At 46.0% G+C, this 17,755-nt stretch overlaps 1 protein-coding gene across 1 annotated transcript in view; it reads left to right on the forward strand.

The window, feature by feature from the left end:
- Nucleotides 1-570: 570 nt before the first annotated feature.
- The window catches only part of LOC102281286 (phosphatase and actin regulator 1), a 254,955-nt gene continuing 237,770 nt past the window's right edge, over nt 571-17,755 (forward strand). The window contains 1 exon segment of the mRNA XM_070361372.1: nt 571-1,134. Coding sequence (XP_070217473.1) covers nt 882-1,134 — 253 coding nt within the window. The 5' untranslated portion in view covers nt 571-881.

A 17,755-nucleotide genomic window follows, 5' to 3' on the forward strand; every position in this document is an offset into this window, starting at 1 on the left:
AAACTTGTAGCTGTTACAATTCTTGAGCCATGGATTTGCCTTCTTGAAGATACTGTTCTTTTCTTTAGAGATCTCAAGTTGATGTCATTTGCCTTGCTGAGCCTTATTAACTGTGTTAACTCAGCTGGAGAATCTTCACCCAAATTAGCTAGGATCCCAAAGTTGCAAGTTGTTGTTTCTGAGGATTGATAAAAGCAACCTTTCCTGTTCCTTTTCGCTCTTTAAGTTTTAATGACATGGGTGTAAGGCCCTCTTCAGGTCGGGGAATTTGTATTGAACATGAAAACATCAATTCCGTTGTAACAGGTTGTCGACTCCAGAGAAAAGTCAAGGGCTTGGTGGGGGCGGATCCGCCCGAGAATGGTAACGTGTTCTGGCCCCAGAGAGGCGCGTGCACCTCGAGGGCTCCCAACACAGCGGCCTTCGGTGTGGCCCATCTTGCTTTCAATAGGCAGCAAGAGGCTGGAGGAAACGGGGGGCGGGGGAGGTTGGCGTTCTGCCCTGCAGTTCGAGAGTGAAGGTAGCTGCAAAACCCGGCAGGCTCCAGTGGCTGGTGCTGAGACGCGCGGAGGGGTGGGGCTGCCCGGCGAGGATGAGCGCGTGAGGCCCCGAGGGAGGCGGGGGCGCAGCATCCCAGGTGGGACGGGGGAGTGCTTTCTGGAAACCCTCCTTCGGCCTCGGGATCCCGATTGGCTCGGGCGGGGAGGTCGGCAAGGTCAAGACCCCCTCGGCGCCTTCTTCTGATCCGCCCTGCCGCGGTCGAGCGGCTGTTGAGACGCGGGTTGCGGGGCGTGGCGGGGGCATGCTGGCCAGGCGGCGGGGCGCGAGGGGCAGCGCGCGGGGGCCGGAGCGGCGCCCGGCCCGGGGCGCCCGGGGACCGGATGGCGGAGCCCACGCGCGCCGCGGAGCCGGGGAGGTTTGCGCTCCGCTCGCCGCGCTGCAGGGAGGGCGCGGTGCCAGGCGCGAACGCCCAGAGACCCAAAAGGAAAGCTTTTTATTTGCTGAGGATGAAGCCCCTGAAGGAGCCCGCCCCCAACAACAACAACAACGTGTCCTTTGCGATCCATTGTCAACTGGGCAAGGAGATCAAACACATTTGCAGCAACTGCAGTCGCGGGGAGGACGCCCGGGACGGTGAGTGTCGGGGCGCGTCGGGGCGGCGGCGAACGCGGGAGGAGAGGAGGCGGCCCTGCCGGTCCCAGTTTGGGGGCGCCGCAGGCGGCTCTACCCGGAGAACTGCGGGGACATCCGCCTTCTAACCGGGCGTGACGCCCGCCCACCCGGCACTTTGCGGAGCGCTGCCCAGAGCCAAACCTGGACCGCATCCGTGCTGAGACCATTGATGGAAACGCTCCCCCCAAACGAGGGGTTTGAAACCGTTAAAGGGGCAACTCTGGGGGAAGGTGGGGCTTTAGGGGGTTCATCAGGGGCAACATTATTAGCTTTCAAGAGACGATTTCACCTGCTCTCCCAGCTTTCTGGGCTTAGGGTTCTCTCACCCTTGCGTTATGAGGATGTGAGCTCTGCTGGGCAGCGTTACAGATGTGGGCGTCGGGTGGGTTGACTCTGGAGAGGTGGTTTGGCCTCGGCCCCAGCGCCCTGCGCCCTGCAGACTTGTGGAGTTGTGGAATGAGGTCCGTTCGGAGTAAAACATGGCCGTGGTTTTTGGAGCGCCGCTGGTGCTCCCTCCTGGAATGATGCCTAGTGGCCGAATGTGGGAGGTGGGGAAGGACGGCAGCGGCTTCCTCCAGGTGAGCCTGTTCGAGCTAAAGATCGCCCCCCCAAACCGATCCGAGCGGGGCGGTGAAAGGGTACCGGGCCTCAGCGACTCTGGGCAGAAGGAGCCAAGCAGGAGGGACAGCCCTGCACGGGCAGAAAGCTCTGCAGTTGTGGGCGCGCCTGTGTAACGGTCCAGCATCTCCCAGGCAGTTGGAAGCAGCTCACAGAGCTGACTCCGGAGGGTCTGGAAAAAGTTTCAGGCAGTGGGGTTTTGCAGGGAAAGCATTAGCTATTGGCCAGGCTGAAGCTCATCACCTGGTGCTGCACACACCTGCTTGGGCAGGCAGATTTCTGCTACCAACCCCAAGCGGGGTTCGCTTGTTCCCTTTGTAAGAACACTTATTACTTAGGGCCTTCTCTGGTTTCTTGCTGGCCTCTGAAGTGCAGCGTAATGAAGTGACTGGCTTGGCTAATGTCTTTTCAAAATTAGGAGTCCTGCTAACGTAATTATACTTTTCTTTGATGAAACTGCAAGAGAGGCTGTGCTGGATGGCGGTAGGAGGAAAACCATGCTGGAGAAAGGCAGGCACACAGCACAGGAGGCAGCACTCCTGGGAGGTCTGCGGGAGGATATCCACACACTGACATGCGTTTGGTCCTTTGGCTACTCTATAAGCTGATGACACCTATGGGATATATAAATGGATTAGTGAGATGATCTAAAGCTGGTCTTTTACTGTCTACTATAATAGAGCATGAGATGCAGGCTAAAATATTTATTAAATGAGTCATTCTGTTGACGGAATTGCTTCCCAAATGGGATACTTCCACAGCCTTGGGGAATTGATTTAAATTGGGATCTCTGAATGTTACTGCAGTAAGGAAAGGTCTGTACCCACACTCAAGGGTATGGGTTCGTGTGTGTAGTTATGAACACGATGCTTCTGCTTACAATACGAGTCATCTCCACAACCTCAGATGCTCCAGAATGTGTTACGGAGCTGTCTTTGGGGATGTTCACACGTCACCTGATGGGACTAAAGCCTTTCATTTCGAAGGATTCTTGTGCAGGGGGAACCTCATGTGGGGGTGCTTAATTTCTGCCAAGTTCTCCCCCGGCTAATCCTGCTTTCCAGTGTGTGTGGTGTGCTTCTTTAGTCACTGAGAAAATGAGGTCAGGAGCCTCACCCTTCTTTAAGTGCCAGAACCCAAAGCAGCGCTGCCCACTGTGAAGGAAAGGAAGTTCAGATACATTTCACTTTCTGCCGAGACTGACCTTGAATCATCCGACGTCATGAGTGGAGGTTCTGCGAGTGAAGTTCTCCAGCAGCTGTTTCTCAGTTTGAGTCATCTATTTGTGCATGCCAGGAAGAGCCAGCTATTTTAACGGAAGTGTGTAGTGAAGACTGTAGTAAGACCAACAGATTTGCTAGGACTCGACAGAGGAGGACATTTCTTATGGTGGAGTGTGCCTGTGTTGTGGCCAGCACTCTAAATGTGTTTGGTTTCTCCTCCAGCGCCACGGAGGTCATTTAGTAGCCACCAAGGAAAGTTCTGGTCCAAGTGGAAAGTCCTTACCTGAAATTTTACACAGGGAGAATTTTATAGAGATATTGTCCACTGAGGCTCAATCTTAACTTCCTCATATATAAGATATATTTAAACATTTTTGTAACTCAGTGTAAAGACAATCTATAAAACTATTTGGCTGATAGAGAATAAACTTTAAAAGAAAAAAAGATCCCTGTCTCAGTGAACATATATAAAAAGTGAAATTGCATTTCAGCACTTGCCCTTTTACTTAAAAGAGTTTGTCTTTTTTTTTTTTTTTTTAAGTTCCTGGTATCCACTGACTAGAACTAAAGATGTTTGGCTGACTTTATTATTAAATAGAAAATGACTTTAAAAATTGTAGAATGTAGTTCACCTTTAATGGCCCAAGGTATTTTGTGTTTCTTTCATTCTTGCTGTTTTGGTTCAATACTGAAGCCATTTTTCAGATGTGGAAACAAGCTACCATAGTACTTTGGTGTAAAGGCCACAAGTGGGTGAATGGTAGAAAAAATTCAAATTTCTTGTCTGTCTTTGAAACTGGAGTGCTTCCCACTGTGCCTTCAAGTTGATTATTTTTTTTATGGCACCTGTACCGAATGTAGGAAATTAAGTACGGTGATGTGTGTGTGCCTGTGTTATATACATGTACAGTCCCGATAAGCCAGGTTTATTAAGATACTGAGCTGAAAGGAATTGTACAGTTCCCTAGCATATTTAATTTTACCTGCTTTTCCTACTTAGGCTGTCATTAGTAGGAATAGAGGGGGAGAAGTTTTTAGATGAGTTTAAGTTTTGTATTTTGTAAAGCTCCAAGAGACATAGCTATTGGAAGTCAGTAGGAGAATTTGATTTTACAAATAGGTAAAAACTCTAGGGGGAAATCTAGGATCTATACTATATAATTTTATACATCTTTTCTTTTCTCCTTTGAATTCCTTTTGAGTCTGTTAGTGAGGAATTATAGAATTATGCCATTAATAATTGTGTATTAAGATAATTTAGAAATAAAACATTTTGAAGAGTTTTAAAAAATATTTTGAAACTTCTGTCTTATAGTGGCCTATTTACAAAGCAATCAAATGATAAATAGTAGATTTGGAAACAAGATATTGATTGTAACTGCTACTCTGTGCCTTTTACATGTGATGGATCAATATTTCAAGGTTGTTTTCACTTCACTAAATATGATTTCCATTCTTCAAATATTTGTACATAAAATCACTAATCCAGTCACTTACTAGATGAATTTCCAAACTTTATTTTGGGGATTAGAAATATTTAACTTGTTTTCTAATGGCTTCCAGTGTGAACTTTTAGAACAAAAACAATTTGTCCTAATACTTCTGAGTTACTCTGTAAGTTTCATTCCGTTAAGACAGCCTTTTGGAAAGCAGTGCTTTACTAGTTTTTGTGGGTCAAATCCTTCCTTTTGCGGATGAGGAAACTGAGGTGCATAAAGATGAGGTGAGCAGTCCCCCGAGATCCAAACATTTGGTGTTGGGGTTGCTAACAGTACCTGTCCCTTGATGAAGCAAGAAATTTCTAATAGTGGTCCAGAGCTGACTCCTGGAACCTCACTGCCTGTTTTCAAATGATGGCTCCTCCCCTTGCTAGCTGGGTGACTTTAGGATGCCACGATACTTACTATCTACTGCATGGAGTTGTGAGGATTAAATGAGGTAATTGGTATGAAGCACTTAGCATGGTGCCTGGCGAGAGAAGGTGCTGGAGAAATATTAGCTGTGATTACTATCATCTCTATTGTTACCGCCAAGTTCAATTTTGTCTTGTATTTTTCCTCCTGCTATTGTGCGTTCCTTGGTCTCTTCTGTAATTAAACATCCCTGGATTGGGTCCAAGATGAAAGCATCAATTCTACTCTGTATTTAACAGTGAAAACGTATCTTTCTAATAAAAGCGAGGAAAAGTGAGATTGGAGAAGAGCCCCCTTCAGCGTTGTGCACTTCAAAATTATTCTGCGGTGGTGGTTTTAGAGTTTTAACAATCATGACCCGCTTGTTCTAGATGAAAGGGTTCATGCCTATGTCTAAATTTACAATGACTGAGCACTTTTTGGTCAGTAGAGTAATCAAAAAAATAGGCAAGGTGAGATCTTGAAGAGGAAATGTGAACAGCGGGATGAAGTAGTTATTGCAGAATTCTATCAACATGGGCCGGAAGGACTCTCAGAGGCAAAGGGAGAGCTGTGGAAGGCATGGCCTGAAGCAAGGGGTAGAGATGGGAATCTGCCTCCTTAAAGTTGGGAGGGCCTGGGAAAGGCTCTAACTTGGGCAGGTTATATAAAGGCTGGAACCCTGAAAAGAAAGGCATGTGCTGAGACAGTAGTGAAGAGAAGTGAAAAAGGACTTAGTGGGGTGTTAGGAAGGGGTGCAAAGCAGGGAAATTCTAACAAAGGTGGGCTGTTAAAATTCTGTGTAAGTATCATACACAGTCATCCTTCAGTATCTGCAGGGGATTGGTTTCAGGTACCCTCCATGGGTACCACAATCCAGGGATGCTCAAGTACCTTGTATAAAATGGCCTAGGGCAACAAATGCAATCTGCTTTCCACACCTGTGGGTTTTACATCTGTGATACAGAGGGTGGACTGAATTCCTCCAACTGAGCTATTGATTGATTCTCTTAAACATTTGTTATAAAATTAGCAGCGTATGTGTGCTGAAAGTGATGGACCCTTTCAGATACCAATAGGTACAATAACCAGCTATTGCAACAGGAAAATAAACGGCTAAGTTGGAAAAAGCCATTAACTGTGTGAGTAAGGCAGGCGGGCTTCCTGGAGGAGGTGATATTTGGACAAGAACCTAATGGAGGCGTTTTCTCAGGTAAAGAAGGAAGGGCATGTCGGTGAGGAAAACAATGTGCAAATGATTTAAACTACAGAAGAGCACAATCCACTCCAGTATTCTTGCCTGGAGAATCCCATGGACAGAGGAGCCTGCCAGGCTACAGTCCATAGGGTTGAACACGACTGACGTGACTTAGCACACATGCATGCATAACTTACTCAGAAACAGGGAGAGGTTCAACAGGTAGAATTAGTGGAATGTGGCAGAAATGACATGCAGTAGTCCAGAAACATATGTTGGGGCAGTTCATTTTTTCCCAGTGATATATTTGTGCAGCATTTTTATGTGCCAGGTTAAGCATTGAGAATATAAAAGTCAGTGAGACAGTATGGTCTTTGTGCTCAAAGACCTTATAATGTAGCACAGGGAGATAGGTAGACTGCTGCTGCCGCTAAGTCGCTTCAGTCGTGTCCGACTCTGTGTGACCCCATAGACGGAAGCCCACCAGGCTCCCCCGTCCCTGGGATTCTCCAGGCAAGAACACTGGAGTGGGTTGCCATTTCCTTCTCCAATGCATGAAAGTGGAAAGTGAAAGTGAAGTCATGCAGTCGTGTCCGACTCTTAGCGACCCCATGGACTTCAGCCCACCAGGCTCCTCCGTCCGTGGGATTTTCCAGGCAAGAGTACTGGAGCGGGGTGCCATTGCCTTCTCCAATAGGTAGACAGACAGATGCAAAGAAGTTTTAAAAAGTGTATGTGAAGGGCAGGTGTTGTTTTGGAGGCAGAAAGTAGAGAGTGTCAGGCCTGACTTGGGCAAGAGAGAAATCCGGAAAATCTTCGTACAATTTACGAAGGAGTTCAGATTTCATCCAGGGAGCACTGTAAAAATATTTATTAATAAACAGAAGTCTCAATGAAATAGAGTTGGGAGACCAAACTGGGGAGTTATCACACCCTGAGAGGATAGCAGAGCCCAACAGGGAGAAGACAGACTCTTCTTTCCTGGCGGGGATTCAGCCAGTGAAAAGCCACGGACTCTTTGTGGCTAAGTCCTCCCAACTTCCTTTTCCCTTTTGTAAAAGTGGCCCCCTTTCTGGGACTTTCACGGGTTGTAGACTTCCAGTTGAATTTCTCTGCTGATCCTGACTGAATCCATCTTTTTGCTGGAGAAGTTACCAGCAGTCTATTTGTTTTAGGTCAGCAACACTAAAGGTAGTACAGGGATTTTTAAGCAGAGGTAGCATGATGGAGTTACCTTTTTAAAAACGATTATGAAAAATTGCACACATACAAGTGTGGACAGAAGAGGATAATGGTCTGTATAGATTCCTCACATATTCCCCCAGTCCTGTATTATACTGAAGCAAATTTGTATACGTTTTATGAGGGTGTTGCCAGCAGAGCTTAAGCAGGGACTGGTCGAGAAGGGACCTGGGTCCGACACTCATAACCAAGAATGGCCATTTCAGGACCTTGAGCAGCAAGTGTCAAAAGACCAAGACTCTGCTATTCTGGTATACGCATACAAAGGCCCAGTAAACGTTTTAAGTACCAGCAATTCAGTTTGCCTTAGTTTCAGCATGACTTTGAACTTGTAAGTAGTTTTGCTAATTTCTCCTGCTCTAATATCTTTCTGACTCACTGACATCTGTAAATATTCACTCAGCTTAGAAGATATTTTTAAAATATTTGTAAAAATCTATAGCTTAAAATCGGAGAAGGCAATGGCACCCCACTCCAGTACTCTTGCCTGGAAAATCCCACGGATGGAGGAGCCTGGTTGGCTGCAGTCCATGGGGTCGCTAGGAGTTGGACCGACTGAGCGGCTTCCCTTTCACTTTTCACTTTCATGCATTGGAGAAGGAAATGGCAACCCACTCCAGTGTTCTTGCCTGGAGAATCCCAGGGACGGGGGAGTCTGGTGGGCTGCCGTCTCTGAGGTCGCACAGAGTCGGACACGACTGAAGCGACTTAGCAGCAGCAGCATAGCTTAAAATATACCCATATATCTAAGGGAGATTTAAAAAAGATCAATAGATAAAATATATACATATGACTTTATTGAGAGGGCAAGGTTCAGAACCTATTTGCTAGTCCCCAACATTCATTTCTGTAGTTGATGTTAATGGTAAGAATGTTTTGGACATGAGTAGGTGTTTAGAGTTTTAAGACATGGCAGAGAGGGGGCATGAATATTTCATTTTTGTGTAGGTCATAAAACAGGGATTCAGTTTCATTCTTTTGCATGTAGCTGTTCAGTTTTCCACTTATTGAAGAGACTGCCCTTTCCTCCTCGTATACTCTTGGCTCCTTTGTCATGAGTTAACTGACCCAATATGCATGCATTTATGTCTTGGCTGTCTGTTCTGTTCCACTGATCTGTGCGTCTGTTTTTGTGACAGTACTGTACTGTTCTGATTACCGTAGCTTTGTAATACGGTTTAAATCAGGAAGTGTCCCTTCAATTTTGCTCCTCTTTCTCAAGATTGCTTTGGCTATTTGGGGTCTTTTGTGGTCCCATACATGTTTCAGGATTTTTTTTTTTTTATTTCTGTGAAAAATGTCATTGGAGTATTAGTTGCTTTATTGAGATATGATTCACACACCATAAAGTTCACCCATTTAAAGTGTACAATTTGATGGCTTTTTGGAGAAGGCAGTGGCAACCCACTCCAGTACTCTTGCCTGGAAAATCCCACGGGCGGAGGAGCCTGGTGGGCTGCAGTCCTTGGGGTCGCTAAGAGTCGGACACAACTGAGCGACTTAGCAGCAGCAGTATATTCACAAGGTGGCTCTCTGTCACCGCAGTCAGTGTTAAGACATCTTCATTACCTCCAAGAAAAAGCCTACTCCCCTTAGTGAATCTCTCCAGTCATTTTGTCTCCCCTAGCCTTAGGCAACTACTAATCTATTTTTGTTTCTATAGCCTTCCCTATTCTGGACATTTCATATGAATGGAATCAGGCAATATGTAGTTCTTTGACTGACTTCTTTCACTTAGCATAACATTTTCATGTTCATCCATGCTGGAACATGCATAAGCACTTCATTTCTTTTTATCACCGAATCATTGTATAGATATGACACGTTTTGCTTATTCACCAGTCAGTGGATGGTGATTTGTGTTCTCTCCATTTTTGGGCTGTGATGAATAATTCTGCTTTGAACATTACACACAAGTTTTGGTGTGGACGTCTGTTTTCGTTTCTTCTGAGTATATGCCTAGGACTAGAATTGCTGGATCATATGTTAACACCTTATTTAGCCACTTGAGGAACTGCCCGTTTCTTTTTCAAAGTGACTGCACCCTTGTACATTCCCGACAGCAGTGAAGATAAAGTCCTATTCTACTACATCTTTCCAATGGTTGCTGTTATGTGTGTTTTGGATTATAGTCACTCTGGAGGATTATTAAGAGAGGAAGTGAGATTTGGTGGTCAAGAAGAATGTTGATTCAGTCAGCTTAAAGCCAGTAAGTTGAGAAAACCTAGACACTTACATACATCATGTTACACTTTAAAGTTTGCACATTATTTCCTTGCAATCATGAGAACATTTTAGGGTTGGAAATCCTGTTGTGCTCATTTTAGGGAAGAGGAAACAGCAGTGGTCATGTCTTCCTCCACATCACCTGCTGATGCTGCTGTACTTGGGCTAGCCCTCTGCTTCCACCTCTGCAGCCTTGGTTGGCTCCTTCTGAGATGTGAACTTCTAAGAGGATACTGGGCTTCCCTACCTCAGTGGTAAAGAACCCACCTACCAATGCAGGAGACGTGGGTTCAGTCCCTGGGTCGGGAAGATCCCCTGCAGAAGGGAATAGCAACCCACTCCAGTATTCTTGCTTGGGAAATCCCATGGATAGAGGAGCCTGGTGGGCCACAGTCCATGTGGTCGAAGAGTCAAGCATAACTGAAGGACTAACAGAAACACACACACACACACACGAGGCTACTGTTCTAGCCAGTGAAGTTTCACTTCTTAAAGTGATTAGTGAAATGTGAACGTGATTGCTTCTGGAAAATTCAGGAAGAAAAAGAACATGGAAAACAAACTGAATTCATTGAAAAGCAAAAGAGGAAGTTATGTGTGTTTTGGATGATAGTCACCCTGGAGGATTATTAAGAGAGATAATTATATCTGTTCTCTACCTGCTCTTGAGTCACCTCTGACCCGGGTTTCTTCCACCTGTGAGATCATTATTTCTCCTCCCTGAAGATGCTGAGTTGTCTGAAACCCAACTACATCAGGGATTGGTAAACTGTGGTCTGTGAGCCCTCTGTTTTCACAGCAGAGAAGGAAGGGTTTCTTTGTTTCTTTACAATTACAACAACTGACAGAAATCAGAAGAAAAAGACTATTCCATGATGTAAGACACTTACACTAAATTCTGATGTCGGTGTCCATAAATAAAATTTTGTCGGAGCTCATCCATGCGTGATTGTGCATGTGCTGTCCACAGTAGCTTTTGTTGCACAGCTGCTGGGTTGAGGAGCTGCAGCAGAGATCTGCAGACCCTGAAATATTTGCTCTGGCCTTTATCAGAAGAATGTTGCCGACGCCTGATACATCCCCGTTCCTGTAATTAGGAAGTACTGCAATTGACCATCTTAACAACACGTCTAATCTTAGGATTGAAAGGGACTCGATCACTTGTCTATATCATTACCAGAACTGCAGTTTTACTCTTTTTCAAAGGCTCCGTGATGTCCTGGTTTAGGCAGAGGGACAGGTTTAAAATGAAAATCAACCTAAAAAGAAACAACTCATCCGAATTGGGTTTGTGGAGTATCTTTGCGCTCCCCACCCCCACCGTGACCTTTATGTGGGCTTCAGGCAAGCGCATGTGACAAAGGGGATGTATTTCTAATCCCCACCTAAGAGCATGCTGTCTTGACGCTGTTATTGTTTCGGTGTGAACTTTAGAACAATCGCCTCTGCTATTTTGGCACATGGAGACTTGCCTCCACGGTAATTATTTTGCAACCCACAAAAGTAATTATAAAATCAAATAATTAGCTTCTAAACAAGCTGTAACCCCAGCGATGACTCTTGGGAGGGGAATGAAGCTCCGTTCTTGAGTTTTCGTTTTTAGGACTGTCACCGTCTACCTCCCTTGCCCCTTTACCTCAGGTTTTGTGTTATGTCAAGTACAGTCTTTAGTGATGCACCAGCTGCCCTTGAGGCGGCTTTCTTAAACAGTAGTATTGCTCCAAGGTTATGAGCAGAAAGAGGAACAAGCAAGAAAAGGGAAAAGTGAAGCCTGGTTTAATCCTTCCAGTGATAGGAAATCCACTTTTAAAAGGGTGTCACAGCCTACCACACTCCATACCTGGTTTGGGCTGGAATTTTGGGGAGCTGCTCTGTAGTGAGACCTCCAGATTCTGAAGGTGTTCTCAGTGAGAGTTGGCACCAGGATTTCCTGGCACAGAGCGAGGAATGCAATCTGCCACATAGTTAATGACCGTCCATCACTGACAAGCTGGCCACAGAGCAGAATTGGGGGTTATTTCTTGAGAGACTTAAGTCTGTTTTATGGGCAAGTGTTTGTCTGCCATATGCAGCAGATACTGTGGTTAATGTTTATATGTTTGGAAACTTACTCATCTGATGAACTCGGCTACTCCCCATGATGAAAGGCTGTTTCCAGCAGCTGATCTTGGCTATGGGTGCTATGATGGATTTGCTACGTATTCAAGACTCGCACTCTCCAAATCTCAGTGACTCACTAATCCGTGAGTCCCTAAAGAAGCCAAACAGTCCCCAGACAGGAGCTTATCGTCCCCCAGATGAACACACAATGAACCTTTCTGCTGGCCCAGAGCCCTGTTATTTGCGTATCCACATTGAAGAGTATGCTACAATTTCCAGTTAGCCATGGTATGAATTATTCATGCCCTAGAAGCAGCCTGTGGTCAGAACGCCACCGCCTGAAGTAAAACGGAAGACAGAGGAACAGGTTTGCATATTTGCAGCTGACAGCGCCCTTTGCAGTGGGAGCAGAAGTAATGAGCCACGGGACCCCTCCCATCCTTCTTCCCTGCCTTTGAGGCGGAATCATGAACAGGAATGCCTATGTCTTGTGGTCAGACGATAGATGTAACATGGGTTACTGGCGAGTGTTGTAGTCATTGGGCTGTGTGCCTAGGTCAGTTTTTCAACGTTTTCCAAGAATACAGAAGAGGGAATACATACGAAAAGGAGCATCTGTATTCAAGACCTAAAAGTAAAGACCAGGGACATAAGGACGAGAGTTCCCCTTTGGAAGAAGAAACTTGTGAGTATCTTAGAAGACCCTCATGTATAAACCAGATAAAAGGGGGGATGGCTCTGGTTTGCACGGGGCTACCCTCTCACAGAGTGCCCTAGAGTCCTAAAGCTTTCCAGTGGACTTATTTTTTTTTTAAGATTTTTTTGATAATGACCATTTTTAAAGTCTTTATTGAATTTGTGACAGTATTGCTTCTGTCTTATGTTTTGGTTTTTTGACCCCGAGGCATGTGGGATCTTAGGTCCCCAATCGGGGATGGAACTCACACCCCCTACACTGAAAGGCAAAGTCTCAGCCACTGGACCAGCAGGGAATCTCCAGGCTTTCCCGTTGAAAAGTTGTTCTCTGCTCCATTTAGATGAGATACAGTGTAAAGTGATTACTGCATTTTTAGAATATGAACATCAACTCATAACTGGGGACATTATATATGCTCAACTTTATCTTATAAAGATGATGAAACAGCTAATAGAGCAGCCTTTGACATAAATAAGGTATAACCAGATAAGGTATCGGTTTCTTTCGTGTGTGTATGCGTATGGTCCACCCTAAGGTAGAGTTAATTTGGGGGAAAATGTACATATTGGGTGAAGATTTGCATGGCATCATGTATAAATGGGTTCTAATAGAAACTCTTTAGCCTCAGATTATTTCAAGAGGAATGTTTAATCTCATGTCGACATTAATAGTCACCTCTGTAAAAAAAGACAACTGCTCAAAATGAAATTGGACCAGGTGTCCAGTCGTTTTTGCTTCCTCTCTAACAGGCAGCTCCAGTACTTTGGCCACCTGATGTGAAGAACTGACTCATTTGAAAAGACTCTGATGCTGGGAAAGATGGAAGGTGGGAGGAGAAGGGGAGGACAGAGGATGAGATGGTTGGATGGCATCACCAACTCAATAGACATGAGTTTGAGTGAACTCCGGGACTTAGTGATGGACAGGGAGGCCTGGCGTGCTGCAAACCATGGGGTTGCAAAGAGTTGGACACGACTGAGCAACTGAACTGAACTAACAGGCGGCTCAGTGGTAAAGAATCTTCCTGCCAATGCAGGAGGCTCAGGAGACATGGGTTTGATTCCTGGGTTGGGAAGATCCCCTGGAGGAGGAAATGGCATCTCATTCCAGTATTCTTGCCTGAAAAATCCTATAGACAGAGGAGCCTGGCAGGCTACAGTCCATGGAGTCCCAAAGAGCTGGACACGACTGAGCACGTATCTGTCTCTAACACTGTTGATGGAAACTTGTTGAAATTCACCATTAGATTTATAAGCAAATGTTGAGGACCAAATAGGAATGACACTTAGCATTTAAACCACAAGTAGATGGGTCAGTGTGTGACTCACTCAAAGTACATAGTTCACCATGAATGAAATGACACAAAGTTACTTTGAAAATATCATAGCCATAAATTATTGTGAGATTTAACTGGGACCATTTCCACTATGCTTTTAGAAAGCAAACACGGCTTATTTTTATTGCAGAATCCTAAGAGTGCAATTCCTGGCAGTGTTTACCAGACAGCAGGAATTAGCAGCCTCCAGGGGAGGGTTAGGAAAACAAAGCACCCTCTGGGAACCCAGCTCCTAAGTCCTGGTGCCAGTAGCCTCGATACAAACTGGCCTCAAACAAATTCAGTCTTGACCTTGGTTTCGCTCCTTGTGAAAGCTGGGAAAGGAGAGGCGGATCATGCTTGTTCTTCCAGAGGGTCTTGAGAATCTTCAGAAGGCTTTTGGAAATTTTTCAAGAATAGAAAACACGGCGGGGGTGGGGGGCGGTGTTGTGGTTTTCAGTCCGTGGTGCCAGCTCCCACATTCAAAAGGGATGAAGGGCCTGCGTCTGTCTTTTCTCCTCGTATTCTCCTCTCTGAGGGCCGTGGTGATGGTTGGTGGAAGGATGTGGAGCCAGACAGGCTGAGGAGCTTGGGGGACTGGGAGAACCATTGTCACATTCTCTCAAGGTGAAAGAGCAGAGGGCTTCCCTGAGCTCCATGAACAGATGACTCTGCCATCTGCTTCCGGCTGTGCGTGGCCTCCCGCACACCCAGCCGAGCCCTCTGCAGACTTGCAGGTCACAGAGCACTGCGCTTTCAGAAGAGCAGGCTCCTAAGGCTAGGCCAGAGACCCCAGCACCTTGCCCACGGCTGGTCCCCCAAAAAGACCAAGGCTCTCCCGTCAGGCCAGAGAGGGTGGGCCAAGGCCCCTAGGGAGAAGGAGCCTCTTCAGAATGCAGTCCTTTGCTGTCCCGCTGAATCCGTAGGTATCACAGACTTTTAAGTGCACAAATATGCCTGTGACTTGGGGATAAAAAGCGGTCAGAGTGAGGATTATGGACTAGTCAGGAAGTAGATGGGTTAATCGGGGTGCTTGGTACCTCGCCTTGGCTCTTAATTTACTCCCTTTCCTTCCTTACGGACATGCAGGGTCCATTTTATTCACTTCTTCTGACACACAAAAGTTTAAATTAGCTGTATCGCTTGTGGGAAAATAATACATTTTCTGCCTGGCGCACACACATACTGAGGTCTGTCCTTTTTAGACGGTAATAAGACAGAAAAGACAAGGTCTCCCTTGCCATTTGGAAGTTACGGTCCATCCAGATTCCAGGGTCTGTGCCCTTCCAACAGAGACCCGCAGAACCACTGAACTTCCTGCCAAAGACCTCTGCCTGTAAAGGAGGCTGCCTCACGCGCCTCTGCTATTGAACTTCTCAAAGCAGCTCTGATTACAGCGTGAGAAACTTTAGCACTCAAGTCCTGACCTTCAGTGTTAGGAATTGTTGTCACTTTTAATGAGATGTTTTCCAGAATATGTTCCACAGAACACATGCTCCATGGGATGGTAATAGACGGTATGTAAAAAATTTCAAGACCAAGCTAATTTGGAAAAAAAACTGAGCTGAACAAAGTTAAGTAGATTGGTTTAATCTCTGAGCCTTGATGTGCCCACGTGCTTAGAGAAACTTCAAGAACAGAGTGTTTATACTTATTTACCCAGATTGATTTCATCATACAGTGTTTTTTTTTTTTTTTTTTCCCTTGTGGGGTGGGGAGAATCACAGGTGATGAATGTCCTAGAGAAGAATTCTTGTGTGGCTTCAGAATTTTCCCATAGAAATGCTACATTGATGGATTGCTTCCCTCTTGTGAAAGATACAGAATCCTACAGAACAATGAGTTTCGGTCATGAATTTTTCTTTCTGACCGGAAGCTACTGGCATCAAGCTTCATGTTAACTGCAAAGAAATACTTTCACTTTTGCTGAACATGTATCATTCAGTGATTTTTGACTAAAAGAGCTATGAATGCAAGTTATTATACCTTCGTTTCAATGAGTCCAGCAATTAGGTACTTTTTCAGTTTCCCAAGTTAGGCTATAAGGTTGAACCGTGCGGCAGGGCTGGAGCTTCTAGAGATCTGGGTCTCCATATGTGGAACATTTCAGGTCCACGTTGCTCAGCCTCATGATTACTGACATTTTGGACTGGATATGCCTTTGTTGGGGGCGGGGAGTGGTATTCCGTACACTGTAGAATATTTAGCAGCATTTCTGACCTCTGTTCTGGCTTCCCAGGTGGCTCAGTGGTAAAGAATCCGCCTGCCAAGCAGGAGGCGTGGGTTCAATCCCTGGGTCGGGAAGTTCCCCTAGAGAAGGAAATGGCAACCCACTCCAGTATTCTTGCCTGGAGAATTCCATGGACAGAGGAGCCCAGCCGGCTACAGTCCACGGGATTGCAAAGAGTCGGACACGACTGAGCACACACACGCTGACCTTTGTCCACGAAGTACCAGTAGCATCTATCACTAACATCTTAAGATGCGCCTGGGACTTTTAATTTGGTAGGAGGACAGACAAGAAGGTAACTGCGTTTGAGAGAACGGAGTATTAGAGTTGCTGAGAGCAAGCAGCATGCCACACACCATGCGGGGTGTCCCCGGGGATGCACAGGGAGGGCCAGGAGGCAGGACCCAGAGATACTACAGCCCAGAGTCTTTATTTGCTTTTTGTTGGAAAAGAACGGGCGGATCAAGCTAGGTAAGTTTGAGCGAGGTTAGGATTGGTTCGTTTGAATGATTTTGACTGGCTCATGGTTATAACGGTGGTCTCTAGATGTTCAGTACCTGGCCCTGGGGTGATTGAGGGCAGAGGAAATATTCACTTGGTGTGTGAGAGCTAGATCCAGGAGAGGGTTGGGGGATAAGCTTTTGAGTACTAGGTTTGCCTCCGAAAAGTGCTCTGGCAGGCGAGTTGCTTACTATCTCTAGGAATTAGCTAGTTCTGGGAGGGGCGGTCTCTCCAGGCCCCAGGATGGCAGAGCATCATCTAATACAGAAAATATTTAAACACAGCCTTCATACACCCACTTCCCACTTGTGACAACCAAAAATGTTTCCAGACAGTGCCAAACGTCTGCCCCCCAGCCCTGGGGGAAAGAGGGCGAAGTTGCTCCTGGGTTAAGAGTCACTGGTTAAGGAAACTTCTCTGGCGATCTAGTGGTTTAGACATGGCCTTCCAGTAATTCAGGGGGCTCCCCTGTTCAGGGACCTAGGACCCTTACATGCCTAAGAGGCAAAAAAAAAAAATAGCAATATTGTAACAAATTCAATAGAGACTTTAAAAATGGTCCACATGTAAAAAAAATCTTAGTAAAAAGGAATCACTGATGAAGGGCCAGGGTGTGAGGGGTACCAAGCCTGAGTGGGGTCACCAAAGCTTGAGATTAGTGTGGACTAAAGCCCAGGAGGGGCATCTGTGTGAAGGGGGCTGGTGGATTGGCAGAAGTCAGGAAGGCAGAAATCCTAAATGGGAGGATTCAGAGAGCAGGAACAAGGAGGGGAAGGAAGCGTGAGTATATACATTGCTGCTGCTAAGTCGCATCAAGTCGTGTCTGATTCTGTGCGACCCCATAGGTGGCAGCCCAATAGGCTCCTCTGTCCCTGGGATTCTCCAGGCAAGAACACTGGAGTGGGTTGCCATTTCCTTCTCCAACGCATGAAAGTGAAAAGTGAAAGTGAAGTCACTCAGTCGTGTCTGACTCTTAGCGACCCCATGGACTGTAGCCTACCAGGCTCCTCCGCCCATGGGATTTTCCAGGCAAGAGTACTGGAGTGGGTTGCCATTGCCTTCTCCATATACATTGCTAGATAATAACAAGGACATCTCAGTCACTTGCTGTATGCCAAGCCCAGCACCAGTGATGGGAAATGCGGGCTTAATCTTCTCAAGAGCCCCATGAGTTAAGTACTGTTTATCTCAGCTTGGCAGAAAAGAAGACAGCCTCCAATGGATTAAGCAGCAGGTTGGTCTCACCGGTAGTGAGTGGTGGGGTTAGGATTTGAAATCAGGTCTCTTTTTTATTACAAGGTAGTTAAGATATATTTAATAAATGACAGGCAGAAGTGTCT

This window comes from Bos mutus, chromosome 23 (genome assembly GCF_027580195.1).
Source record: "Bos mutus isolate GX-2022 chromosome 23, NWIPB_WYAK_1.1, whole genome shotgun sequence".
Taxonomy (NCBI): domain Eukaryota; kingdom Metazoa; phylum Chordata; class Mammalia; order Artiodactyla; family Bovidae; genus Bos; species Bos mutus.